The 25,503-nt window shown below is 58.5% G+C and overlaps 1 protein-coding gene across 1 annotated transcript in view; it reads left to right on the top strand.

The window, feature by feature from the left end:
• The window catches only part of COL18A1 (collagen type XVIII alpha 1 chain), a gene marked incomplete at both ends in the record, with an annotated part of 54,705 nt that overhangs the window by 23,019 nt on the left and 6,183 nt on the right, over positions 1 to 25,503 (top strand). Inside the window, 28 exons of the mRNA XM_080696032.1 lie at positions 149 to 235; positions 5,595 to 5,654; positions 7,083 to 7,212; positions 10,213 to 10,274; positions 10,490 to 10,675; positions 11,029 to 11,055; positions 11,987 to 12,049; positions 12,145 to 12,231; positions 12,560 to 12,613; positions 12,749 to 12,907; positions 13,433 to 13,495; positions 14,204 to 14,230; positions 14,629 to 14,760; positions 15,262 to 15,324; positions 16,384 to 16,410; positions 17,643 to 17,753; positions 18,013 to 18,048; positions 18,714 to 18,803; positions 19,473 to 19,502; positions 19,592 to 19,618; positions 19,876 to 19,938; positions 20,284 to 20,358; positions 20,925 to 20,951; positions 21,184 to 21,237; positions 21,359 to 21,433; positions 22,730 to 22,798; positions 23,193 to 23,235; positions 23,556 to 23,618. Of these exons, the coding sequence (XP_080552158.1) occupies positions 149 to 235; positions 5,595 to 5,654; positions 7,083 to 7,212; positions 10,213 to 10,274; positions 10,490 to 10,675; positions 11,029 to 11,055; positions 11,987 to 12,049; positions 12,145 to 12,231; positions 12,560 to 12,613; positions 12,749 to 12,907; positions 13,433 to 13,495; positions 14,204 to 14,230; positions 14,629 to 14,760; positions 15,262 to 15,324; positions 16,384 to 16,410; positions 17,643 to 17,753; positions 18,013 to 18,048; positions 18,714 to 18,803; positions 19,473 to 19,502; positions 19,592 to 19,618; positions 19,876 to 19,938; positions 20,284 to 20,358; positions 20,925 to 20,951; positions 21,184 to 21,237; positions 21,359 to 21,433; positions 22,730 to 22,798; positions 23,193 to 23,235; positions 23,556 to 23,618 (1,990 nt within the window). The remainder of the gene's footprint in view (positions 1 to 148; positions 236 to 5,594; positions 5,655 to 7,082; positions 7,213 to 10,212; positions 10,275 to 10,489; positions 10,676 to 11,028; positions 11,056 to 11,986; positions 12,050 to 12,144; positions 12,232 to 12,559; positions 12,614 to 12,748; positions 12,908 to 13,432; positions 13,496 to 14,203; positions 14,231 to 14,628; positions 14,761 to 15,261; positions 15,325 to 16,383; positions 16,411 to 17,642; positions 17,754 to 18,012; positions 18,049 to 18,713; positions 18,804 to 19,472; positions 19,503 to 19,591; positions 19,619 to 19,875; positions 19,939 to 20,283; positions 20,359 to 20,924; positions 20,952 to 21,183; positions 21,238 to 21,358; positions 21,434 to 22,729; positions 22,799 to 23,192; positions 23,236 to 23,555; positions 23,619 to 25,503) is intronic.

Raw genomic sequence — 25,503 nt, 5'->3', positions numbered from 1 at the left:
TCTCCAGTGTAACCGGGCACGGTCACCTCAGCATCCTAGGCTCCTCAGGCCTCTGTGGTCTCTGGCTTGAATGCCAGCGTGAGTTGGGGTCTCTGCACCCATGCGCCTGCCTCGGGAGCCACCGTGACCCCTCTCCCTCTGTGTTTAGGGGATGATCGCGGAGCTGAGAGTGCGTGGGGACCCACGGGTGAGCCCTGTGCACTGCCTGGATGAGGAAGACGAGGATGAGGATGGGGTGAGTGACCGCGGGGGCTGGGCGGGATCTCCCTGGGCGGCAGGGTCCAGGGGAGGGAGGCCTCGCCCCAGGTGGTGAGCGGGGAGCGGGGACGCTGTGTTGGGTGCCGGGAACCTGGGGCAGCGTCTTGTTCACTCCTGGGACAAGACGGCCTTCCCTTGTCTTGGGTTTTCTAGTCCAGACAGCAGAATATAGAGCTAGTGTTAGAATCTCCCCGAGAGCCACAGCTGGCGGGGAGGAGAGGCGTCGCCACGCATGGTGTACGTGTCTGCTGTGTGAGGTGTTTATTTCTCTGTGGTGGGTATGGTTTCTGTGTGTGTGTCTGTGTCTGTATTGTGGCGTGTGTCTCTTGTGTGGTTTGTGTATATGATGTATTTGTACATCTGTGGTTTGTGTGTGTGTGTTGTGTGTGTCTGTTTCACTGTGTGTGCATGAAGTGTATATGGTGTGTATCTCTGGTGTTTGTGTGTGACACGTGTGTGTGGTGTTGTGTGTTTCACTGTGGTGTGTGTGAAGTGTGTATGGTTTATATTCCTGGTGTTTGTGTGTGATGTGTGTGCTGTTATGTGTATCTGATGTGCGTGAAGTGTGTATGGTATGTATAGTGCTTTATTCAATGTTCTTACTGCTGTGACTCAGAAAACCTGAGGACCACAGCTTTGAAGAAGGAAGGTTTATTTGCTCACAGTTCTAGAGATTTCAGGTTTTAGCTCACGTTAGGTCAGATGAGGTCTGCAGAGCTCAGGGCACAGTGTGGGGAGCAGGGAGAGCTCGCGAGGGGTCCATGGACACATCCATAGTCCCCAAGGCCACGCCCCGGTGACCACCCCTCCAGTCACACTCTACCCCCCCTAAGTTGCAACTTAATACATTCCTTGCGCTGGGCGTGGTGGTGCACACTTGTAATCCTAGTGTTTGGGAGGTTGAGACAGGAGGATCACAGATTCATGGGCAACCTCAGCAACTTATGAGGCCATTTGCAACTTAGTGAGACCCTGTTTCAAGATTAAGAATAAAAAATAGGACTTCCGGGAAGATGGCGACCGAGAAAAGTGGCGTTTACAAGTCCTGCTAAAACTCAATCTCTATTGCCACAAAATCAGTGCTTTTCATAGCCAGAAAACACTGTCAGCAGAGAAATAAAAATGTAAACTCAAGGGAGAGAGAAAAAAAAGACTAGAAGAACAATCAGAGACCAGAAATCAATCCTGCAATGCGGCAGTGGAGCCACGCTGGCACCATCTTCCCTCACAGCACCAGGATCCAGAGAGGAAAGGTAAACAAGGAGCTGAAGTGAGTAGCTGTGGATCATTCGGGTGTAATTCAGCAATTCTTTCAGCGCAAAGAACGTCTAAAACTCCCAGTGGCCAAGCTCATCACACCTTCCAGGGACTCAGAACGGAGCTCAAAACCAGAAAAGAAATATGCCAGCTCCACAGCCGAGGGCGTGGCAGCGGTGCCATATTGCCAGCAGCGACAGCGAGTTCACTGTGCCTCGCGACAGCTCCAGATCTGTGCATACAATAACTGTGAGTGAAATTGCGGCCCCTAAAGGAGAAATCCCTGTACTTCACTCCCAGGGACTTGCACAGCTTTGATAATCTCCTTGGGTCTGAGATTTTGCAGTCCAACCCAGTGAAGGAGGAGCAGTGGCAGAGATACCACACCCTAGTTGCAGCTCCCCATGGGAAAACGCTCAGCCTGGCACCCCCATGGTCTCGTGCAGCCTTGATTAACTCCCTGAGTCTGAAACTTTGCGATACAACCCAGTAAAGGAGTAGTGGTGACTGAGATTACTACAGACTTGAGATCCAGATCACCCTAAGTGAAGTTGTAGTGACCCAGGGAAGGCACAAATTTCTGAAATCATGGGAAAGCGGAACAACAATAGAGCAACGAATGCCCACAACCCCATATTATCAGAACCTGATAACACAGAAATTTAGAGATCTCCAGAAGATCAAATCAGGAATATAACTGTAGAAATAATACAAGACCTTCGAAAAGAATTTAGAGTCTAAAGAAATAAAGGAAGCAATCATTGAAGTAAAGGCCTCAATTCAAAGTATAAACAATCGATTAGACCACATGGAGAATAGAATTTCTCTCCTAGAAGATGATCACTCCAAAAACAAACGCATAATTTATAACTTAGAACAAAAAAATCAGACAGCAGGAATCTGACATTGAATAAATAAGGGCCCATTTCAAGAGAGCTAACCTAAGAATAATTGGAATAGAGGAGGGAAAAGAAGGTGAAACCAAAGGGATCAACAATCTCTTCAAGGAAGTCATAGCAGAAAATTTTCCAAACATAGAGCAAGAGGTCGATACACAGGTCCAGGAAACTTATAGAACTCCCTTTAGACAGGATCAGAGAAGAGGATCCCCACGCCACATAATTGTCAAAATGACCAATGTGGAAGCCAAGCAGAGAATCTTAAAGGCAACAAAAACAAAGGGCCAAGTGGCATTCAGAGGCAAACCAATTAGAATCACTCCAGACTTCCCAAACCAAGTCATGAGAGCCAGAAGGGCTTGGAGTAACATATTCCAAACTCTGAAAGAAAACAACTTCCAGCCAAAATTTCCTACCCAGCAAAACTATCTATCAAATTAGATGGGGAAATAAGAAGCTTATGTCTTAATACACACCAGAACCAGAGAAACAAGATTCCCCATCCAGCAGACAACTAAGCAAAGAAGACTAAACAGTATTTCAAACAGAAATAAAATCTTAACTTGTTAGGAATTAAAAGTTATCTCTCAGTAGTCATACTGAATGTAAATGGCCTCAATTCCCCAATAAAAAGACATAAAGTAACAAAATGGATTAAAAACCAGAATCCATCCATCTGCTGCTTACAAGAAACACACTTTACAAGTAAAGATAGGAACAAACTCAAGGTAAAGGGCTGGATCAAGGTAATTTATGTTAAGCAGCCATCCTAACAAATGTGAAGTAGTATTTCACTATAGTTTTTATTTGTTTTTCCTTAATGATTAGTTATATTATGATAATGATGAGTGATATTCATGTGTTTATTGGTCATATAAAAATCTTTGGAGATTCATTATCTATTTTAGTCTTTTACCTATTTCTAAATTGTATTGTTTGCTTTTATTGTTGCTAATTTTTAGGATTTCTATTTGGAATAATAATATACCTTCAGATATAGCATTTGGAAATATTTTATCTCATTCTATCAGTAGCTTTTAACTCTGTTTACATTGTCTTTGGATGTACAATATTTTTTTATTTTTTAGGAAGTTTGTTTATTCTTCTGTTGCCTGTGCCTTTGGAGTTATATCCAAGAAATCACTGCAAATTTCAATGTTGTGAAGTTTTATGGCCCAGGTTTTCTTCTAAAAGTTTATAGTCTTAAGATTTACATTTAGGTCTTTTATCTATTTTGAGGTAATATTTGTATATGGTGTTAGGTAAGGGTCCAATTTTATTCTTTTTCATGTAATTATTATTTTTCAACAATATTTAGTGAAAAGATTATTATTTCCTTCACCAAATGTTCGTGGAAACCTTGTCAAAAACAACTTGACCATATATGGCAGAATTTATTTCTAGGCTTTTTATGTTACTCCACTGATTTATATGTCTGTCTTTATAGCAGTACTACACTGTTTCAATTATTGTAGCTTTATAAGGTTTGAATTCAGAAAATGTACATCTTCTAGCTTTGTTTCTTTTCGAGATTGTTTTGGGTATTTAGAGTTCATATTTCATGTTAGGACAGATTTTTTTCTGAAAAAAAAAATGTATGATAGTTTCACCTTAAAAAAAAAAGAAAAAAATATCCTCTGGTAAGAAAGAAAGCAAAAAGAAATATTGAAATGTTATTTCTAAGTGATCAAAAGCTTGATATCAGACAAATGAAACTGTTATGTGAGATTATCATTGTTAATTTTGGGTAAAGTGCTATAATACTAGATGTCAACCACTAAGCCAAGCATGGGAAGGAGGGATGAGGAGGGAATGGGGTGGGAATTGGGTAGGGGCTAACTGGGCAATGTGTGCATGTATGTCTAAACAAGTTTTTTATCCCATTATGATGTATGAATACAGTGCACCAATTAAAAATTTAAAAAAAGAATAAAAAATAGGGCTGAGGTGGAGCTGGGAGATAGAATGCCTCTGGGTTCAGTACTGAAAAAAAAAATACATCTCTTACAATGGATTCACCCACTGATGAGATTAAAACCCTCGTGATTGGGTTATGTCACCCCTGAACTTCAATGTGTGAGCTCTTCAGGAACATTCTCTAGCCAAACCATAACATGTACGTGTCTGTGTGATTCGTGTGTGTGGCAGTGTGTGTATTGTGGTGTCTTTCTCTGTATGGTATATGGTGTGTGTGCATGCATACAACACAGGGTACCTAAGGAGAACCTCCACCAACTCCTGAGGTCTGGGGGATGGGGCAGCAATTCACGTTCTGGGGCTCCCTGTCCCCTGGGCCCGTGACGCCCATGCTTCCTGTGTAGAGTCCCCAAGCCTCCTCAAGAGCCACTGTGGCTGGCTGGCTGGCTGGCTGGCTCAGAGCCACTTTTGTGTGTGTATGTGGTACTGGGGTTCCTGGAAGCCCTTCTACCTCCAGGCTACACTCCCACGGGCTACACTCCCAGACCTATTTTTTTTAACTTTATGTGGAAACAGGGTCTCTTAAGCCAGTGAGGCTGGCTCCGAACCAGCGCGATCCTCCTGTCTCCACCTCCCAAGCGCGGGGATTACAAGCGTGCGCCACCACGCCCGGCGGCTCAGAGCCACTTTACACTGTGTGTGTTATCCTATTGGCCCAAAAAATCTATTGCCCTATTTCTGAGAGAAACTGGGAAGGTCTTTGCTCTTCACTGGGCTCCCGGGAGCTCCGGGATGTGGGCTGCAGGTGCCAGAGGTCTGCTGTGTACCCCCCAGCCCAGACCACCTTGACACTGGGGTCCCTGAGGCCAGGCGATGTTTCTCCCTTGGGTTTTATTTACTGCAAAACCCCCAGGTAGAGAGAGGGACTGTCCCCTGAGAGAGGGCGTCTGGCCCCACGAGTGAAGGCTGGGGCACGATCTCAGCCATTTCCTATGGCTCTGCAGAGAGCAGCCAGTCCCACAACACCTCACCTGGAGTGGGGCACTGTCAAGCCACTGGTGGGCACTTGGCCTGCATGGCTTCTCTTCCCAGGAGAGTCCCGGGACAGCAGTGCCAGCCTCACCACAGCCACGTGTGCCCTTCCAAAGGCACTGTGATCCATCGGCCGGCCGTCCCTGCTGCCCAGGGCACCTCCTTTGCTCTGCACCTGCCAGGGCTCGGGCTTTGGTCGCTGTGCCTTCCTCATTTCCCTCCCACCCGCAGGCATCTGGAGACTCTGGAAGTGGCCTGGAGGAGGACCAGGAGCTGCACAGGGAGGAGACGGTGTGTAACTGTGTAGCCGCGTGGGCCAAGACCACCTCAGGAATAGGGAAGGGCTCACTCTGGCCGGGCCTACCACCAGGGGGCGTGTGCATGCACGTGTGCATGACTTCCCAGGATCCACCCTGACGTGAGGACCCCTTCCCACCTGGAGGGGGCAGAGTGCAGTCTAAAGATGGCCGGCTCCTTCCGGGCCACACTGTCCCTTGCCCTTTGGGGAGGGGTGCACTGAAGCCGGGGTCTAGTGACATCCTGTGGTCTTTGAGGTGGCCCTCGCACCCTTTGCCCATCAGCTCCTCCACAGCCTGGGGAGTGGGCAGGCCTGACCATCTGAGAGAGGACAGGCCAGTGCCTCCTGCTCAGGAAGGGTTCTGAAGCCCCAGAGAGACCCTCTTGGCTCCCTCTGCAGAACTCCGGAGGGACGAAGGAGGGGACTGGATGTGAAAGCCAGCTGGCTTTTCCCACAGGGTGAGCCCCAGGACCCTGCCGCACCCAGCCCCTGGCCGAGGAGCTCTGTCTTTCAGGCTGGTCTTGAGCCAAATCCTAGCATCAGCCCTGAGCTTGGTGGTAGGGTGCGCTGCCCCGGGTGGATGGACGCCCCGTCCCCGGCTCCCCAGAGGGTGTCAGGACTCCCGGGCCTCTCCCCACCTGTGCTCTGGCATTAGTGAGGGCGGGAAGCTTGGGCCAGAAGGTGTGCCCACCTGGGGCTGCACGCTGATGCCCAGCAGGTCCCAGGGCATGTTACAGTGGGCAGCAGGCCTATGATGCCTCTCTGCCCAGGGTCAGGTGGCCTCTGCATCCCTCAGTGAACACAAATGCCACCCCCCTGTGGGTTGGATTTAGGAGGTCCTGTTTCTACCCAAGGCTCCTAACCTTAACCCTGCCCAGGGCTGCGAGGGGCTAACCTGGCTTCCTGTGTCCACTGAGCCTGAGATCTGTGACTCCGGAAGGAGGGCCAGTGTCTAGGGAGTCTGGGGACCAGCCTCACAGCGAGTGCAGGCCACGCCGCCGTAGGCAGGAGTACCCCCAGCTGCATATTTGGTCATTACTGGGGGACACTTGGGCTGCAGGTGGGGTGGGGCAGGAGGGACACTGCCTGACCCTCAGTGAGGACACGCCCCATACCCTGAATGCCACGGGCCCTCCTTGGGTGTCAGTGACACCCTCTTGCCTCTGAGTCTCAGGCCACGGGAAGCCCTCGTGGACCCAGGAGGACCCTGGTGCTCAGGGACTTGGCTGGGCATGGGGGACCCGCTGGGTATACAGCACTCTGGAACTTCCTCCCAGCTAAATGTTTTTTATTTTCTTCCTTGAAACGTACAAATACCTTCTTTTACAAACCTGATCCGCCTGCCTGACAGATCTGCTGCATGTACTGAGGAGGTCCACACTCGCCAAGTAATGGGTGGGCTTTCCTCTCTCCTCTTGCAGGGCCTGTCCCTAAAACCCAGCCTCCCCCCAACACCCCCAGTCACTTCTCCACCCTTGGCCGGAGGCAGCGACACAGAAGATTCCAGAACTGAAGAAATGGAGGAAGAGACCACGGTGTCTTTGTTAGGAGGTAAGACTCTTTTCTGGGTGTGGTATTTGAGTCTGTTGGGGTGTGTGTGTGTGTGTGTGTGTCCTGTATCATACATGCGTGGTGGTTATGTGGTATAATGTGTGTGATGTTTAGGTGCATGGGCATGTATAATATATGTGCTGTGTTATGCGGCATACATGATATGATACATATATGTCTGTGCATCATGGGTGTTGTGTGGTATGCACGTGGCATGCATGTTGTGTGGTGTGGCATGTTGGTATATGATATGTGCGTTTGGTCTGATGTGCATGTGGTGTGTGTGATATGCGTGTGTGTGGTATGTTCCTGTTGTATTGTGTGGGGGTCTCTGTGGTCTCCGCAGCCCCACAGGAGCCTGGGTGGCCACTGGGGACATGGCCTCTGCGTCTGCTCTGTGGTTTCCAGCTGGATGTGTGGGGCCAGCGGGGTGCTCAGGGAGCACCAGCCGGCTGAGGGGCGAGCGGCATGGGGTGGATCTTTGCCCAGGCTCTCCGGGTGCATGTGGGGCTGGGTCCCTGCAGAGGCCGTGGCCAGGACGCTTCGCGGGGCCATGACCGTGTGGGGTGGGGCTGTGGGGCTTGGGACGCCTCAGAAATGAATGCGTGTCTAGGGGTGTGCCGCCCATCGCTGGGCCCCGCGCCCCACAGGCCAGCAGGCAGCCAGTTCCCACCTCAGGGCGCTGTGAGGCGGGGCCCCGGGCTGGGGGTGCAGCTCGAGCTCCCCTGGAGCTTCTGGGAGAACTGTCTCGGCTCATTCTGATGCTGGCAGAGCTGGGTTCTGTGTGGCTGGGCCCAGGCCTGGTGGCCGCTGGCAGAGCTGGGTTGTTCTCGGCCCCCAGCTGAGCAGGGGTGGCACCGTCCACCTCTTCAGTCATGAGAGGGGATGCCTGCCCACACAGCCCAGGCTCGCTGGGCCTGCCTGAGGAGGAGCCCGGGCGGTCTGGTCCTGTGTTTTGTTATTAGATACACATTTGCGTGCCGTGCAGTTGAGCACGGTAGGTTTGCTAAGTCCTGGAGCTAGGCAGGCAGAGTCCTCAGAGCCGCCCTTCCTTTGCTCGGCACCCCAGGCACTTTGCACGCTCTTATGGTTCTGCGCTCAGCTCCTTAGCGTCCCCGAAAGGAAGAAAGAACCAGGACCTGCTAGGTTTGCTCAGGGCCCCGACTGTGGATGGGTCGGTGGTCTTGACCCCTTGACAGGTTGCCTTCAGACCCATGGAGGCCTTTCACTTCTGGTTTTGATTTCTTTCAGCACTGTTTTTGCAGTTTTAAATATCCGGAGGCAATGCCGGGCGTGGTGGCGCACGCTTGTAATCCCCGCGCTTGGGAGGCAGAAACAGGAGGATCGCGCAGGTTCGAAGCCAGCCCCGCGCGCTGGCTTAGGAGACCCTGTTTCCAAATAAAAATGTAAAAATAGGTCTGGGAGTGTAGCCCGGAGGTAGAAGGGCTTCCAGGAACCCCAGTACCACCAAAAAAAAAAAAAAAAAAAAAAAATATCCGGAGGCAGGGATTTTAGGTTTGCCTAAGTAACACTAGACCAGACAGCTAAGCCGGACCCTGCTGGTGTCCCTCCCTCGTGCAGAGAGCCAGGCTGCCCTCTGGTGGCCGAGACGCGGCTCTTGGTGTGTCCGGACGTCCACATGGTCTGGCCCTGGTGCTGCCCCATTGGGAGTCAGGGTTAGCCTGGCTGGGTCTGGGGGCATCCAGTTGTGCCGCACGCTCGGCCTGCCCCCTTCCTGGGCAGAGCGTGCCCAGCACAGGGCCATGGGCAGGACGGTCGCAGGCGCCCCTGCGGCAGAGCGGCCTTGGCAGCCAGAAAGGGAGTGCCTCCGTCTCTCTTGGAAATGGGCAGAGCTGTGAGGAAGAGAGAGGGGCCTGTACAGCCCTGAACAAGGTGGGTTTGGCCACGAGTCTCAAATCCCGCAGCCGCCACGCTTAGCCAACTATGATCCCTGAGTTCTGTCCAGACCCAGGTGGGGTCTGTGCACCCAGCCGGGGGCACAGGGTTTCCCCAGAGGGCACTCAGGACACAGGGACATCTACAGGTCCCCAAAAACATGATGCCTACACGGTACAAATTACACACCCCACTGCTCTCTGGTGCTGAGACAGTGTGCAAGGTCGTCCAGCAAGCTGCCAGTGCACCCAAGGGCCATGAACTGTCACAAAGGAGGGAAGCAGGGCACCCAACGCCAGGACGCCCGCCACCCCGAGGTCCCCGCTAGGCCGTGCCCCCAAACCATCCTAGTAGACACGGAACTGGGGGTGGCCGGGGAAGAGCAGCCCGTGATGGTCGCAGACAGCTCCTGTCTTTGGGCTTTTCTTGGTTTTGCAAATTTGTAGAACACCATTCATAGCTCGAAGGCCATCTGAAGATAAAGGACCGGCTGGGCCTGGCTTTGGCCCACGCAGCAGTCTGTTAACCAGAGACACACAGAAGAAAGACAAGCTCGACACACGGCCCTGGCCAGGCGCCTCCAGCATGACTGTCCCTGGAGAAGGACAGGGGACCAATGAGCCTCAAGCGTGGCTGTGTCAGATCATCACAGACGGCAGCCATGCTTTCCTGGACGTGGCCACAGCCCTTGCTGTCCCTAGGGGACGCCTGGCATTCAGGGAGCTCAGATGGCTGTGCATAAGAGGGGATGACGTGTGTGTGTGTGTGTGTGTGTGTGTGTGTGTGTGTGTGTGTGTGTGTGTTGCGGTGTGGGTAGTGGCGGATCAGCCTGTGGGATTCATTTCTGTTGGTTTTCCATTCCTCACTGTTGGAGGGAAATGGAATCGTGGTAGGAAGGCACTTGGGTGGGCCAGATCTCCTGGTAACTGAGTCTGGAGGAATCTTCTGGGATGTCTCACCTCCATGGGTATGGCTTGGAGGTGACTTGGGATTTTCCTCCCTGTTGCCCACACCTGGCAGTCACTCACAGCCCCAGCCTGGGCACCGGGTGGGGCCAGAGGCCCGACCCCAGGGCCTGACGGCGGTGTATTTGCCTCCTCCCAGCCCAGACCCTGCCCAGCACGTGGGATGAGCGTGTGCAGAGCCCAGGGAGCATCCAGGAGAAGGTGAGGGGCCGCCCCGCCACCTGGACAGGGGTCTGGAACCCTTGCACCCCGGCCCACCAGCAATGACCCTCACCCAGCTGCTCAGGCTCCGCCCTGCACACGGTGCTGTGTCCTCTGGGATTCAGGCCTCCAGGCCTTGGAGAATGTGGCCACCGCCCAGGAAGACAGCTGTGGGGTCGCCCCAGCGGGTGTCTTCCTGTCCTCTTCCTCCCCAGGAAGGCCTGAAGGGGCAGAAGGGAGAGCCTGGAGCTCGGGGCCCACCTGGCCCCGCTGGTCCCCAGGGCCCTGCAGGCCCCTTGGCACAGGGCCCCGATGCACTACCTGTCCCCGGGGCACAGGGGCCCCCAGGACCCCAAGGACCCCCAGGGAAGGACGGTGCCCCGGGAAGGGATGGTGAGCCGGTGAGTACTCTCCCTTGTGGTCTGGCCTAGCTGGAGTTGGGGGCCCAGGCAGGATGGGGAGCGGGTGCACCTGGCCAAAGTCGACCGGGGTCAGAGCAACAGTATCTGCAAACCCTGGAGACGCAGGGCCAGCCATACACCCAGGATCGGGATCGGGAGGGAGCTGGGAGGTGGGCGGGAAGTGGGAGGCAGGGTTGTGGTGGCCCTGGGCTGAGCTTGGGTGCAGCTCACAGGGGTCAGTCCGTGGTTCTGTGGGCCTGGCAGCCTGGGGCTCAGAGCCACAGCGCCTTCACGTCAGGCTCCAGGTGGTGACAGGGATTCCTGTCACTAACGGTTTCTTCTGCGCATTCCAGGGAGACCCAGGTGAAGATGGAAAGCCGGTAAGTTTGCTTTGCTTTCTGAGCCGATGTTATCCATGGGGTGTGCCTGAGACTCCAGGGCCTTCAAACTCAGCACAGGATTTCACAGTGAAACTGGCCCGAAAACGCAGCTTCACTTTTTTTTTTTAAGAAAATACAGATTAACTGTCTGCAGAAAACACAGTTACACATCCACTGGGGAAGGGAAATCCCTCCTGAGTCCTGAGGGGGAGGACGCGTACTGTAGGAACGTAGTCTGCGCCTGCTGGGCTGGGCTGCAAGCCAGGGAAAGAAGGAAGAAATTCCGCCACACCGCCTCGGGAACGCAAGCACGCTGCCGTCACTCATAACACGGCATGGGAGTGTCTGCCTCCAAAATTCAGTGTAGATGTTTAAGATAAAAAAGGCCAGTGTAGATAGATGTTTCAGTATAGATGTTACAGATAACGTGTCCAGGAAACAGTGGAAGCACGAGCTGCAGGGGCGGTGTCCCGCCAGCAGGTGGCCACCGAGAGTCGCAGAGCGCTGTTTGGCCCAGCTGGAAGGAGGGGCTGGGACCCTTCACACTGTCAGGCGGCCCCTGGGGGAGGCCGCGCCGGCCACTGAGCCCCCTGAGTGGACAGCACCGTGGCCAGGGCTTCTCGGAGCTCCCCCATGCGCGTGCGCACACACGCACATCTTTGTAGCAGGCCAAGCGCCCACTGTTTAGCAGGAGGCTGTTGTGCCTGCAGTTGGCATCTGTAGGTGCCACACCAGGTCTCCAGGCGTCGCTTACGCTGGGCTGGCGTGGGGCCCTCCACAGCCTGTCTCCTCAGAGATGCGGCTTTCCCTCTGGGCCCCCCTGAGCCCTACCTGGAGGGCTCTCCATCTGTCCCTTGAGGAGGAGCGCCAGGCCTTGCGCGGTGGTGGCAGAGGTGCCTCTCTATGACCAACCCCTGCCCTTGCTCTCCAGGGTGACATGGGGCCACAGGGCTTCCCCGGGACCCCAGGAGAAGTGGGCCCCAAGGGAGAAAAGGTGAGTGTTCATGGCGGCCTTTCTCCTCCCACCCCTGACCCCAGGAGGGCTGTGTGCCCTTGGTGTGACTGGTTTGTCTTGTGTGTCTGTCTCAGGGAGACCCTGGGGTTGGGGCCAGAGGACCCCCAGGACCCCAAGGTCCTCCAGGCCCACCAGGACCCTCCTTCAGACCTGACAAGCTGGTGAGTCCCTCCCTCGGCGTCTCCACTGGACCTCAAACCTGGGAGCAACCTTGTGGGTATGCGGCCCAGGGGCGTGCCTCTGGCCCCGGCTCGGTGGAATGTGGGGTCGCCTGCGAGTGGTACCCTGGCCACCTTCCTTTGGGGCCAGTGGAGGGTTGCTGATCACTTCTTGCTGGAGAGCATGTTGAGTGTCCTGCACGTGGGCAGTGGTCGGGGGAGGGCACGGGTTGGGGGCAGAGGCATTTGGGGGCACGGCAGCGGGGCCAGCACGATGCTTGGCAGGGGCAGGTTAGCCTCCTGGAGCAGGTCTCTCTGGCTGCCCCCTTAGACCTTCATTGACATGGAGGGATCCGGCTTCGGCGGTGACCTGGAGACCCTCAGGGTGAGTGGCCCCTGTCGACCGTGTCTGGGCACAAGTGGACCAGAAACCCCTGGCATGGGGGCAGGGCAGGTGGGGACACGGTCACCACCGGGCGCAGCTGTGTGGCCTTGACAGTCAGCATCTCTCTGTGTCCAGGGCCCGCGAGGCTTCCCTGGCCCCCCCGGGCCCCCTGGTGTCCCAGGCCTACCTGGAGAGCCAGGCCGCTTTGGGGTGAATGGCTCCCACGCTCCAGGACCTGCGGGCCTTCCCGGCGTGCCAGGGAAGATCGGGCCTGCCGGGATTCCTGGCCTCCCGGTAAGTCCTAAGCTGTGTCTGCTGGGAAGGGGGGTGAGCTCCCACATGGGGGCTCCCAGTCCTGGCTCCCTGCCTCCTCCTTCCAGGTGAGGGAGAGGCTGAGGGTGTCTGGGAGCATCCACTGAGCTCCCTGGACTCCGCTGGCTGCTAACCTCAGAGGGCGGGCCTCCCTGGGAGGGATTCTCAGGCTGGGTGGTGAGTCCAGATATCCCGAGGGGCAGGAGGGGCCAGTGGCTGTCTTGCTATCCACAGGAATTGTAGCGCCCTGTGGCCCGGTGCCCATAGGTGCTCAGTGCCTGCAGGGTCACCCTGCCCAGCCACGTGGCCTGACTCCCACTCAGTCCCATGAGATAATTCAGCCACACCGCTCACCAGTGCGTTTAATCTGCAATACAGGGCACAGACCAGCACCACAGGCACAGTTTCAGCACTGTGGGTGCCCTATGGACTCACCCAGTGCCTGAGACATTGTGTCTACCCTCTCAGGAACCCTGAGAGCACCCTCACGCTGCTCCTCTCTTGCAGGGCCCCCCAGGCATGCCAGGGAAGGACGGCCCGCCGGGAAGGATGGGCCCGAAAGGCAGCCTTGTAAGTCGCCACCCATGGGCCACGTGGGCAGGACCTAGGGCCACACCAAAGTGTGGCAGCGGGCGGGAAACTTGCATGGTGCGGCCTCGCCTGGGGACCGGGGGCAGGGGGTGCGTGCCACCATGCTGAGCCCTGGGACACAGCCCTGGAGGCCCGGGCCTGGGAGGATGCCTGAGAGCGGCCGCCAGCAGGGCTTGAACCTGTCTGTGTACCTCACAGCCATTTTGTGGCAAAGCCAGCTAGACTGGCAACTTTAAGAATGTCCCAGGTCATCTGGCTTGGAAGTTTTATTTCAGGCTTCAGTTTGGGGTACATCGATAGAGGAAGAGTTTCTGAAGGCTGGGCCTGGGGGCTTCTGTGGATGACCCAGGCAGAGGGAGGCCGTCTGGGGTTGGCTTCCAGGATGCCCCTGGAACACAGACGAGAAGGAACCTCCCTGCCGGGGGCTGAGCAGAGGCAGCTCCTCTCCGCGAGCCCTGTGGAGCTGGGGGCTCTCCCCGCTGCGGGGTCCACGCAGCGCCTCTCGCTGCTGAACACCTCCCCTGGCACTCCATCCCCACCAGGAGCAGGGACTATGGCACAAACCCAGAACAACTAAACTAGCCTAGTGAAACCGGCCGGGGCCGGGCTGAAGCCTGGGGGCTCTTGGCCCCTCACTCACTGGTGCTCTGGGGCTTGGATGCACTAACCCTGCCTTTCTCCCCACAGGGTGACGTGGGCGCCCCAGGACCCAAGGTACAAACCTTCGCCTGGCGTTATTCTCCCATATTGGAGCCACTGCCCTTATTTTTATCTTGAAACAAGTCCTCACTAAGTTACCCAGGGTTTCTCTAAGTTGCCGAAGCTGGCTTTGAACCTGTGACCCTCCTGTCTCAGCCTCCCAAGTACCGGGATTACAGATGTGTGCCACCACATCTGGCTGGTCCTTTTGTTTTTAAGTGGGTGAGATCATCTCATAAAGCCAGGAGAGATGCCACCGGGTTTGCATCGCTTTGTTGAACGATTATCTAGATTTTTTTCCCCAGATTTTTAAAAGGCTCTGTAGGCAGAGTGGGCCTGCAGTGGCCACCTGGGGTGTGGCTGAGGCCTCAAGGCCTAGGGCACTGACATGTCTCTCTGCCCTGTGCCTCTAGGGAAGCAGGGGAGACCCCGGGCCCATTGGTGCTCCTGGGGAGAATGGCTTGATAGGCGCCCCTGGGCCAGCTGGACCTCCAGGACCCCCAGGACCCCCCGGGCCACCAGGACCAGGACTTGCTGCTGGATTTGTGAGTCTCACTGGCTCTGGCCCCTGGAAGGCCAGGCCTGCGCCCTGTGACCCCCTCGCTGAGCCCGGCCTCTCCTGCGGGGTGGCAGGCACTCCCTGCGCCCTGGCTGCTTTCACTTGACTGGGTTCTCCATCCCAGGCTGTGCTCACTCCACGGCCCTGGCTGGGCACTGGGGTAGCTTCTGCATGTGCAGAGTGTGAGTCTGATGCCATCGTGCCAGGGCCTGCAGCTGCCCTTCCAGGCCCTCCGCCCTGGACTCTGAGAGGCTCCTCAGGGAGCTGGCCAGCCGTGCCCGGGGCCCGCCCAGACCCAGGGCGGGTAAGCGGCTCTCAGAGCTGTGCCAGTGCCGCCACAGGCCCCCATCACTGAAGACACCCCATTTAAGGCTGCTGCTTCTGAGGCGGCCCTCCGTAACCCCAGCTTTACTTTTTGGGGGGCCTGAGGGCAGGGCCCCTTCCTTATAAAGGGACAGAGACCCAGTGTCCTTTGTGTCTCCTCCAGGATGACATGGAGGGCTCCGGGGCCCCCTTCTGGCCGACAGCCCGAGGCTCCAACGGGGCACAGGTACTGCCGGGAGCCTGGGGGGCGCTTGGGGCAGAGGGACCTCTTGAGCAGACCTTGTGGGGCCAGGAGCACCCCACAGTCAGGGCGCGTGACCCCTGCACTGTCCTCTGTCAGACCACCCTCACTCTTTGGAAACACGTAGAGTTGAGAGGTTGGGGGCTGGGAATCGGCCTCCATGAGGGGAGAGTGAGGTAGCAGGGTCCATGACTCAGGACAGGCCCTGGAGAGCAGGTCTTCCTGGGGAAGACGCCAGGCTCTTTGTGGATTAAGTGGACAGGGGCATTCCTATAGCACACCCACCTCCTTCTGCGGCCGACCTGTGCTCCGGTCAGGATTCGGGCAGCCAAGAGGAGCTGGGATTGGACAGGACAGGTGTGTGGGGCACGTCCAGCGGCCCAAGGGTGTCCTGCGTGCCCCAGGACACAGGGCTGACCTCCGTCCCAGTGTCCAGCCAGCCTCAGAGAGTTGGCCTGTTTACAAAACATAACAAGGATGGTTTCTTCCTGAGCACAATGGAGGGATTTTAATTGCTGGAACGCAACCCTGTGGCGCCCAAGTGGCTCTTGTACAGGAAAGCAGCCGGAGCGGCCGCTGAGCCCGCTGCCTTCACGGGTGTGTGTGCACAGCGAGGTCCTGGGCTTCACAGCCAGTGCCCACTGGCCGCTGGGGGCCGAGCGTCCATCAGTCGGTCACCCTCTGGCTGCAGTGAAGCCACACAGGCCAGTCGCCCCAGGCAGGCAGATGGCCGTGTATGAGACTGCTCAGTGTGCTTACTTCTTAATTGAGTAAAGCACAAGTTTAATTTGGTCACTGTTGAGCAGGGCTGGTGGTGGTGACTTGGTGGTGACCCTGTAGGCCAGGTCCTGCGAGAATGTTCTAGGAGGCCCAGAGGACCGACTGGCCTGTGGAATTTCACGGACACTGGCTCCTCAGAACACTGGCTTTCCTCTGCTTTGGGTTAGAGCTGTAACTCTTGGACAGGGCTGATTTTCTCGTGGGATAAAGCATCTCCCACAGGGCTTGGCTGCACTTGATGCCACCTCTGCTCTGACCCCACAGGGACCGCCCGGCCCACCAGGACTCAAGGTCAGTGAGCGCTCCTGTCTCCGAGGGGATGAGCCGTCCCCTGCTGCTGTGAGCTGGGCTTCAGCAGCCGCAGTTTCTGATCCCAGGAATAGTCCTGGTCCATCGTGGGAAACTTGCAAAATCCAGCGCAAAGCCCTTTGGGAAAATGACCACACACACCCGTGCCCAGACCTAGAGCACTAGAGGGGCGGCATTCATCTGTCTCTCTTCCAAAGCCTTGTGCTCTGCGGTTTCTGGCTTCAGACATCTGACGTGTGCCCGAGACTCTGAGGAGCCTCGGGCAGCGGGATGGTCTCGGGGAGGATAGGCTGTGTGCTCTGCTCCCCATCCCTGGGGATGCCAGCCCCCTTGCCTCCCCTCTGGCCTGTGCCGGCTCCCAGAGCTGGGGTGAGGGCAGGGGCCGGCAGGAAGAGTGTGGCCTGGGGTCCTCTCCCACCATTTCTTCCAGTTTATTCCATATCCGGCTTATCAGAGCCTCCCCCTGCCGGGCTGGGTTCAGGGGCCAGCAGGTCCACCCCCATGGGTCCTCACTGTCCACACTCCTTTCGGAATGTTTTGCAAAACACTGGGAAAAATCAAAATGCTGAACTTGAAGTGGGCATGTGCTGCCCCTTATTAAAGTGCCTGAGGGCACCCCTGGCCCTGGCTCTGAGGCGGGGTGCTGCCTGTGGAGAGGTGGGTGGATGCCGCCCCCATTCACAGAGCAGCTTTGTCTGCGGGGGGTGGGGGGGTCCTTACTCAGGTTCAGGAAATTGAAGCATTTCGTAGGCAAAGCAGGACCCCTGGGCAGAGGCCAAGGCCCTGTCCCCTGCAGGTCAACAGATGGGGATATCAGGTGCCAGAAGCAGCAGGCCTGGCTTGGGGCGCGGGGATGGGGACAGCAAGGCCTGGCGCAGAGGGCACAACGTGGGCCCACCTGGCTGCAGCCAGTGTCCATCTCACACTCATTCATCCCTGCCCAGCACTTGTCTGTTCTTAATTTAATACATGCTCGTTTCAAAGGTGATCTCCCGAGACAGCCAGTCCCAGGAGAGCCCTGCCCCCAGGTTCCTCCAGGTTTGCCAAGTGGAGGCCTCTCTGCTATCCGAAGGCCCCAACCTCCCCAGCCCCGCCACGGGCCTCTGCCCACCCCCACACCCCCGTTGGTTGATGGGCTGCAGCAGCCCTGGGTGCTGAGCTGCTGACCATGGTGGAGCCGTGGGCATGTGGCTTCCTTCTGGGAGTGTGCACAGCCCCATCCGGCTGCTTACGTGCCATTTGTCCCATTCCAGGGAGACACTGGAGCAGACGGAGCCCGTGGGTTCCCTGGCCTCCCTGGCAGAGAGGGCGCGGCTGGGCCCCCGGTGAGTGGCTGCGGCCCTGGGTGAACCCTGGAGGAGCTGTGCCAAGGGGAGGCTGGCCCACAGCGCCCGGCCCCCAAGCAGCCACGTCCAGCCTTGGTTGGGGTCTTGGCGCCTCTCCCCTCCCCTGGCCCTTGCATGCCCAGAGGGACCACCCCACACCATTCCAAGCCGTCCCTGGGGCTCCATCTCTGAGGCTCCTGCTTCTGCTCACGGTGAGGTGAGGTGAGCCATTGTCCCCTCCATTTCCTCTTGTCTACAGGGACCAAAAGGAGACAAAGGGAGCCTGGGAGAAAAAGTGAGTGCCCCAGGTGGGGTGGGGTGTCCCTGGTGGGATGGATGTCCCAAGCAGAGTGGAGTGTCCCTGGTGGGGTGGGGTGTCCCTGGTGGGATGGGGTGTCCTTGGTGGGGTGGGGTGTCCCTGGTGGGGTGGGGTGTCCTTGGTGGGGTGGGGTGTCCCTGGTAGGATGGATTGTCCCAAGCAGAGTGGAGTGTCCCTGGTGGGGTGGGGTGTTCCTGGTGGGATGGGGTGTCCTTGGTGGGGTGGGGTGTCCCTGGTGAGATGGGGTGTCCCTGGTGGGGTGGGGTGTCCCTGGTGAGATGGGGTGTCCCTGGTGAGGTGGGGTGTCCCTGGTGGGGTGGGGTGTCCCTGGTGAGGTGGGGTGTTCATGGCAGGGCAGGGTCAGGGCTGAGAAGCATGGGGGTGGGGTATGGTGGGGTGTCCCTGCAGTTTGGGTTGGAGCTCACACACTTTCAGTGGATAGATGGTGGGGCCAGGACACTGGGGACTGTGTGGGTCTCAGGTGCTCCCCGGGGTCCCTCAGTCAGCGGGGCTGCTCTGGGGCCAGCTGCAGCCCGGAGGGAGGGTGGTCCTGGCCAGAGCTCTGCGAGCCTCTGTGCACAGACTCCAAGGCCTGGTGGGTGCTGGGGTGTGAGGAACGGACATGTAGCACTCTCTTCCAGGGTGACCCAGGGAAGGACGGAGTGGGGCAGCCAGGCCTCCCCGGCCCCCCCGGCCCTCCCGGGCCTGTCATCTATGTGTCGGATCAGGACGTAAGTGTGCTGCTTGGGTGGGTGCTGGGCTGGTCAGTCGTCGGGCCTCTCCGCAGCCCCAGTGGCACGGTCGATCTAACTGGCCTCCTCAGGCCCTCCTGAGGCTGTGGGGACCCTCTCCTGAGGCGTCCTGGGCTTCTTGACCATCATGGCGGGTGCCCTCCTCCCCTGACACTGTGGCAGTATGATCCCATCTCCATGTGACCCGGCTCCAGAGGCAGATGGGTCCCTGCCGCCCCACACAACTCCAGGGCTAGCACCACTGCACACTGCCCCTACAGCAGAAGGCCCGTCACCAGGGCTGGATGTAGGGCCCAGGTGGCAGCTTGGACTCCCGCTGCCCCAAGAGGGGCTGCCCCATGCAGAGCCAGGTCTGGCAGAGGTGACCTCCTGGGCTCTGGCCCCAGCTCAGCACCCTGAGCTGTGTCGCCCAGGGCAAAGCCAGGTCAGCCGAGCGGCCTCCACCCACCCGCTACCACCGGCTGCCCGAGCTGTGGTGCTACAGGCTTCCCGGGCCTTCGGGCAGGGACCAGGCCGACCGTTCAGAGCAGAATTCCAGTAACTTTGGTTTAGAACTGTCCTGTTGATCCTGTGGCCACAGTGTTGGGGTAGAACTTAATTCTGTCCTGTCTTTGTCTCCAATGCCCATTTCCTACCGGCTATGAGCAGAAAGTGTTGGCGAGTGTGCCGGGACCTGAGGTAGGTGCCATCTCCTGCCTGAGGGAGTCGGCTGTGGGCCGGGTGGGGCTGGGTCAGCATATCCCCGCTGACTGTCCCTCTCTCTGCAGGGCAGGCCGGGGTACGCCGGCTTCCCTGTAAGTAGCCTGAGCTGCGCGCTCGCCCTGGGCCCAGCGGGGGCTGGGAGAGTCATGTGAGTGAGGGTGGCCCGAGGCCTCGCTGTCCCCAGTGACGCCTGACGCAGCTGAGAGGCCTCAGGGTGCAGACGGGGTCCTCTTTCACTGTAACCTGTCAGGACCTGTGGTGGGCAGGGAGCAGCGTGGGCACAGGGTGGGCTCACGGGGAGGCACGTTGGCTCCCGGGGCTCCTGATTCCAGCCTGGTCTCCCCTCCAGGGGCCTGCTGGACCGAAGGGCGACCTGGGCTCCAAAGGCGAGCAGGGCTTCCCAGGCCCCAAGGTAAGGTCCAGGCGCCATCCACAGGCTGTGCGGCTGGCAGGGGTTGGGGCCTCAACACACTCATGCAGACAGCCCCCGGGAGACCCCATCTGCGCCACCCCAACACACCCCAGTCCAGACCTTGTGCTGGCCTCTGACCATGGGACAGTCTCGTCTGCTCCAGTGACCATTCTGGAGCTGCCTGAGCTGAGGACAGTGAGGCATGGCCCACGGCATCTGGGGCGTACCCACCCTGCCACAGGCCCCTCCCCGCCTTGCTCCTGTTTTGGGGTATCCTGTGAGGCCCTTGGGGGACACTGTGCCGCTGCCAGGAGCCCTGACCCGACCTGCGACCCCTTGTTCCAGGGTGAGAAGGGGGAGCCAGGCAGCATCTTCAGTCCGGATGGCAGAGCCCTGGGCCCTACCCAGAAGGGAGCCAAGGTGAGGGCACCTCCTTCCAGGTGGGGATGAGGCTTCTGGGGTGCCATGGAGACAGCACAGGGTTTGTCCATCTAAAGGGCTGGCTTCTGACACACGGAGGCCACTTCTGAGCTAACTTCTAGAACCTTCATTGCCCGTCCTCTGTCCACCTCTCACAACACGGTCCCGGCTGTGCCTGTTGCAGCCCTGCAGGACTGCTCCTCTGCTCCATGGCCACGGTGCCTGCAGAACCTCGGGGGGTGCTCGGAGCTATCCTGGCTTTTGTGCCTGTGGCCAGTGGTCGTGGGGGCTGGGTTCTTCAAGGTCTTTGTGGAGGGAGCCCAGAGCCCCCAGGATGGTTTTGGGGTGGGCAAAGGATGCATCCGGGCCAGGTGACCAGACACGGTGCTGCAGGGGTAGGCCTGACCCTCAGGACCCCAGGGTGACCCCTTCTACCCACCAGCCCGGATCCAGACTCACCAGAACCCTGGTGCCAGGGGCTCCTGTCCTCCCCTGGCGACTTGTCCACCGGGCAGGGGGCTGGACAGGGAGCGCAGCACTAACCACACCTCTGGTTTTCTGTTCAGGGAGAGCCAGGCTTCCGAGGACCCCCGGTGAGTAGGCCCCTCACCGCCCCTGCTCTGAGTGTGGGGCCGCAGTCTGAACGACCTGTCTCCTGGCCAGGCTGCTGGCCACGCAGCCCAGGGTTCCTGTCTGGGGTGTTGGTTTACAGCACTGGGAGACTGGGAGGTCCCCAGCAGCTGCTCCAGGCGGCACCCCTTCATCCTCACAGGAGGTGGGCCCACACTGGCCCACGCTGGCTTCAGCCCTGTCTTCTCTCTGCAGGGTCCATATGGCCGGCCTGGGCACAAGGGAGAGATCGGCTTTCCAGGACGGCCGGTGAGGACCAGGGTCGTCGGGTCAGCCCGAACGGGCGGCAGGGCAGCCCTGGCTGGGGACGGGGGAGAGGGGCAGCCCGGCTGTCCCCATGGGGATGCAGTGACCCTGTGCTCTGCTCCAGGGTCGCCCTGGGATGAACGGACTGAAGGGAGAGAAAGGGGAGCCCGGAGACGCCAGCCTCGGCTTCGGCATGAGGGTGAGTGGCCGGAGGGGTGGGCAGGGCAGCCCAGGCACTCAGGGACGAGGAATGGCCTGTGACCCCCAGACTCTCTGTCAGAGCGGCTGGTAGTGTGACCACGCACACACACATGCACACGGTACATGCACACCCACCTGCACACTTGTGCACACGTAGGTAACCTAAGCCCACTGGGAAAAGAGGCCGCGTGGTTTTCCCGGGGCCCGTGCACGCACAATGAGCATGCACCAGTCTCCGTGTGGCGCCATGCTCTGACTCGCCGCGGAGCCGCCTTAGCTACCTTTGTGCCCCAGGTGGAGCTCAGTGACGTCAGCAGCTCCGGGTGCTTCTCCTCACTGTCCGCCCGGGTGGCGGTGCCAGCCTCTGGGTCCCACGCGCTGCCCCCGGGAGCCTCTGACTCCCCAGCCACTGGCGACCCTGGGCCCGATGGCTGGGGTCTCGGGGCGCGCCCTGCCTTGTCGCATGGGGTCAGTCGCTCTTGGTCCGGCTTCCCCACCCTCTGGACTGAAATTTGGCTGCACGCAGCACAAAGATCAAGAGTGAACCGCGAAGCTGTGTGAGGTTCTGATGTGATGGGTCACCCCTGTCAGGAAGGCACGTCACTTGTCTTGACTTTCAGGTCTGATTACAGGGCTGCTTCCCTTGCTGGGAGCATCCCTTAACCTGAGGGAGGGGCTGCCCAGGTGCACTGCCTGCTGGGAGGGTCACTCCACTCCTCCCTCTTGTTGGCACAGAGTCCTGTCTCCTCCTTCCCTGGCCACCACCACACAGCTTCTCAGGAAGCTGCCCCAGGCTGGCGGGGTAGAAGGGTCATGAATGCTCAACACCTGGGCCTCACCTCCTCACCTGCCCCTCACAAGGGCATGGTGGAGCCAGGAACTTTTGGGAAGAAGCATGTGGCTTTCAGAGCAGGCACTTGCAGCCTTATGTAGACCGGGCTATTTCCTCAATTAAGTAAATCAGTGAAAATCCAGCTCAATTTCTGCACATACAAGTCCGCTTCCTGGGACCACTTTGCCCTGAGCTGCCAGGTCGCCATCTCACACACGCCTGCCTGGTTGATCTCTTCCAGCACCTCCTCTCCCTCCTGGGGCTGTGGTGAGCACGGCTCAGTGTGGCGAGGGGACACCAGCCCGCCTCGGGGGCGCAGGCCCAGGGTCAGGACATGTGTTCTTTTTCACCTTGTCCGGTGCACTCAGCCTTCAGGTTTTACTGATTTTCACACCTGCTACCCTGGCTTGCCGAGGGCCTGGCTGTGACCCCGGATGACCAGAGCTTTCTGTCCCCTCACAGGGAATGCCCGGCCCCCCAGGGCCTCCAGGGCCCCCAGGGCCTCCTGGGACACCCGTCTATGACAGCAACGTAAGTCACCAGGGACCGTGGGCTCGGGCTGCCCTGCAGCCTACCAGGCTCCTACGCATAGAACCACCACCCTCTCCCCATCGCCGGCCTCCGTGAGGCACGGAGGCTGAGGAGGAGGCTCTGCAGCCTGCAGCAGGCTTCCAGCTAGAATGGCCCCAGTGCCCCCATGCAGGGGCAGCACTCCTGTTTACCAGACCTACGAGCAGCAGGTGCGCCTGTCCAGGCCTCCTGACTCAACCTCGTGTCCTTCCTACCATGTGGAGCCCCCGTGGGGTACCGGTGTGGCTTCTGTCGGGGCTTGGGGCTTCTGGGCTCGGTGCCCCTGGGGGGGGCCGGTGACCTCAGTTTCCAGAGCATCATTGCTCAGTGGTCGCCCTCGGCCCGTTCTTTGCAGGCATTTGTGGAGTCTGGCCGCCCTGGGCCTCGGGGATTACGAGGTGAGAGCCCCAGGGCTCACTGAGAGGGGCCCTGCAGAGGAGGGTGCTCTGGGACCCCGTACCCGGTGCTCTTGCGTGGTCACCCCTCTCCTGCCGGGGTTGGCTTTCTACCAGAGCAGGAGTGGTTCAGGCCCGGCTTCCCACAGAGCCCGGCAGCCCCCATCCCACACACCCCGCGGGGCCTGCACCTCTGCTCCTCGTGAACTCTCGCTCTGACCATCTCCCGTCCGCTGACGTTCCTCCCCAGCCCGGGACACTGTGCACACACCCGAGGTCAGATCTCCCGGTCCCCTGATGACACAAGTTCTCTGTTCCTCCAGGGCTGCCAGGACCTTCTGGACCAAAGGGCGACAAAGGAGAGGTGGGCCCGCCCGGACCACCAGGTGAGCACATCTGCATGTCCCAGGTGAGGGCCATGGTGTGCCATGGTGTGCAGCCAACCCCAGTGACCAGGCTGGAGCCCTTGAGGCAGATCCTGGACCTTCACTGCATGGTGGCCACCATACTGGAAGGAGAAAACATTCTCCCAGTTCCTGGAATCCTGACAGGAGCTGGGTCCAGGGCTGCGGAGAGGGCCCAGCGGGATCCCCTCACCCACTGCTGAGGGGCCAGACCACGTGGGCGCCTGCAGCACCCGGGGGCCCTGAGATGCCCTCCCCTCCTGCGGGTGGGTCCCAAAGAGCACGGTTGGCCAGGGATCATCACAGGGTCACACCTGACCACGGTCATGCGGAGGGCGAAGCGCTGAACCTTGCTCCCCTGCCAGTGAGTCCTGCGGAATCCTGGCTGGTGTCTGACCAGCCCCACCAAGACCAGCTAGGACAGCCGGGTCAGAGATGGAGCTGCCCTGTGAAGATCTTGGGAGACAAGAAGAACAGAATCCAGAGAGCCGAGGCCGCGGTGGGGAGGGCCTGGTCCACACACAGCAGCTGGGGCCGCATCCGAGCTGAGAAACGCAACAGGCGTGCAGAGACCGAAACCCAGGCGGGTCATCCCAGGGCCGCCAGGAGCCTTCTGCAAGCTCTGACGAAGATAAGCTCCTGGAGCCGGGACTCTCCTGGCAGCGGCACACAAAGCCTAGCGTCTGATAAGCAGTGAGCAGGCCAGCCAGACAGCCATCTCTGGCCAGAGATCAGAAGCAAAGGCCAGAGGGCAGACCCGAGAGCCAGATAGCAGGCCTGGATGGTAACTTCACCACCACATCCCAAAACGAACCCAAAGACAGGTGTCAGCATAGCTGCAGGGCACAGGGCTCCAGATCAACTCTGGAACCGAAGATACGGCACCTGGCACTTGTACAAAGAGAGGACGGAGGCCCATGGGGGCCGGATGGTGACAGTCCAGTGTGCTTGTCCTCCAGCACCGCAGAGAAGCAGCGTTTGGAGACTGGCCCGGAGCTTTCCAAACCAAGGAGAGGTTTGGAGTGACCCTGCACGCAGGCATCAACAGAAGCAAGACTGCAACAAGCCGCCCGCCCAGGGAGCCGCCGGCGTCCTGCTGGCCGGAGCCCGTGCCCGCCCACGTAAGGAACAGGCAAACGATGTCGGAGGAAAAGTGACCTTCCTGCTTTTGATCAAGCTGGGGAGAGGCCGCAGGCCTGTCTCTCTGCCAGGCCTACAGAAGTGCTTTCAATGTACAGAAACAAAAGCCAGGAACACGTAGATTAGGCAGGCTGTGCTGGTGGGGAGGGTGGGGGAGGGAGGAGAGCTCAGGCCGCACAGGACGGTGAGGTCCAGGCCCGACTTCCCAGGCCTCCCAGGGTCCTAATTTACACTCAGCTTCAACGTTACCAGGAAGCCAAGAACAGAACAACGAGCGACCGGGAATCTGATGGAAAGGGGAAGGGTATATAAAATAAATTTCCCAAAAGAAGAGGAGGAGCACAGACCAGGTGCAATAGGAAGAAAACAGATTGAAGCGAATCTGCCAGCGGTGGCTCAGCGCGAGAGGCCAGGGTTTCGTTGGCTGATGGACACTGGTGGGGTCAGTGCAGAACGGTGTTGCCCAGGGACAGCCCTCCCTGATTAGAACCTCCTCAGGGTCTCCAGGGCTGAGCCCAGAGCGGAGCTCCCGGCGGCAGCAGGTTCCCAGGGCACCGGAGTGGAGAAGGTTCCCCGGAGGCCGGAGGCCGCCATCGCCGGAAGGACAGGGCATGCTGGGCCTTGGCTCACAACATTCTAACCTCAAATTCTGTGTTTCCAAGCCTCCAGTCCAGGAGTCTAGAAAACAAACAGCATGCGTACACGGATGAGAAAAGATGGAAGGAGT

This window comes from Muscardinus avellanarius (assembly GCF_963383645.1).
Source record: "Muscardinus avellanarius genome assembly, chromosome: 5".
Lineage (NCBI taxonomy): Eukaryota > Metazoa > Chordata > Mammalia > Rodentia > Gliridae > Muscardinus > Muscardinus avellanarius.
Note: the sequence above shows the minus strand (reverse complement) of the source record. Positions and strands in the feature narration are given on the sequence as shown.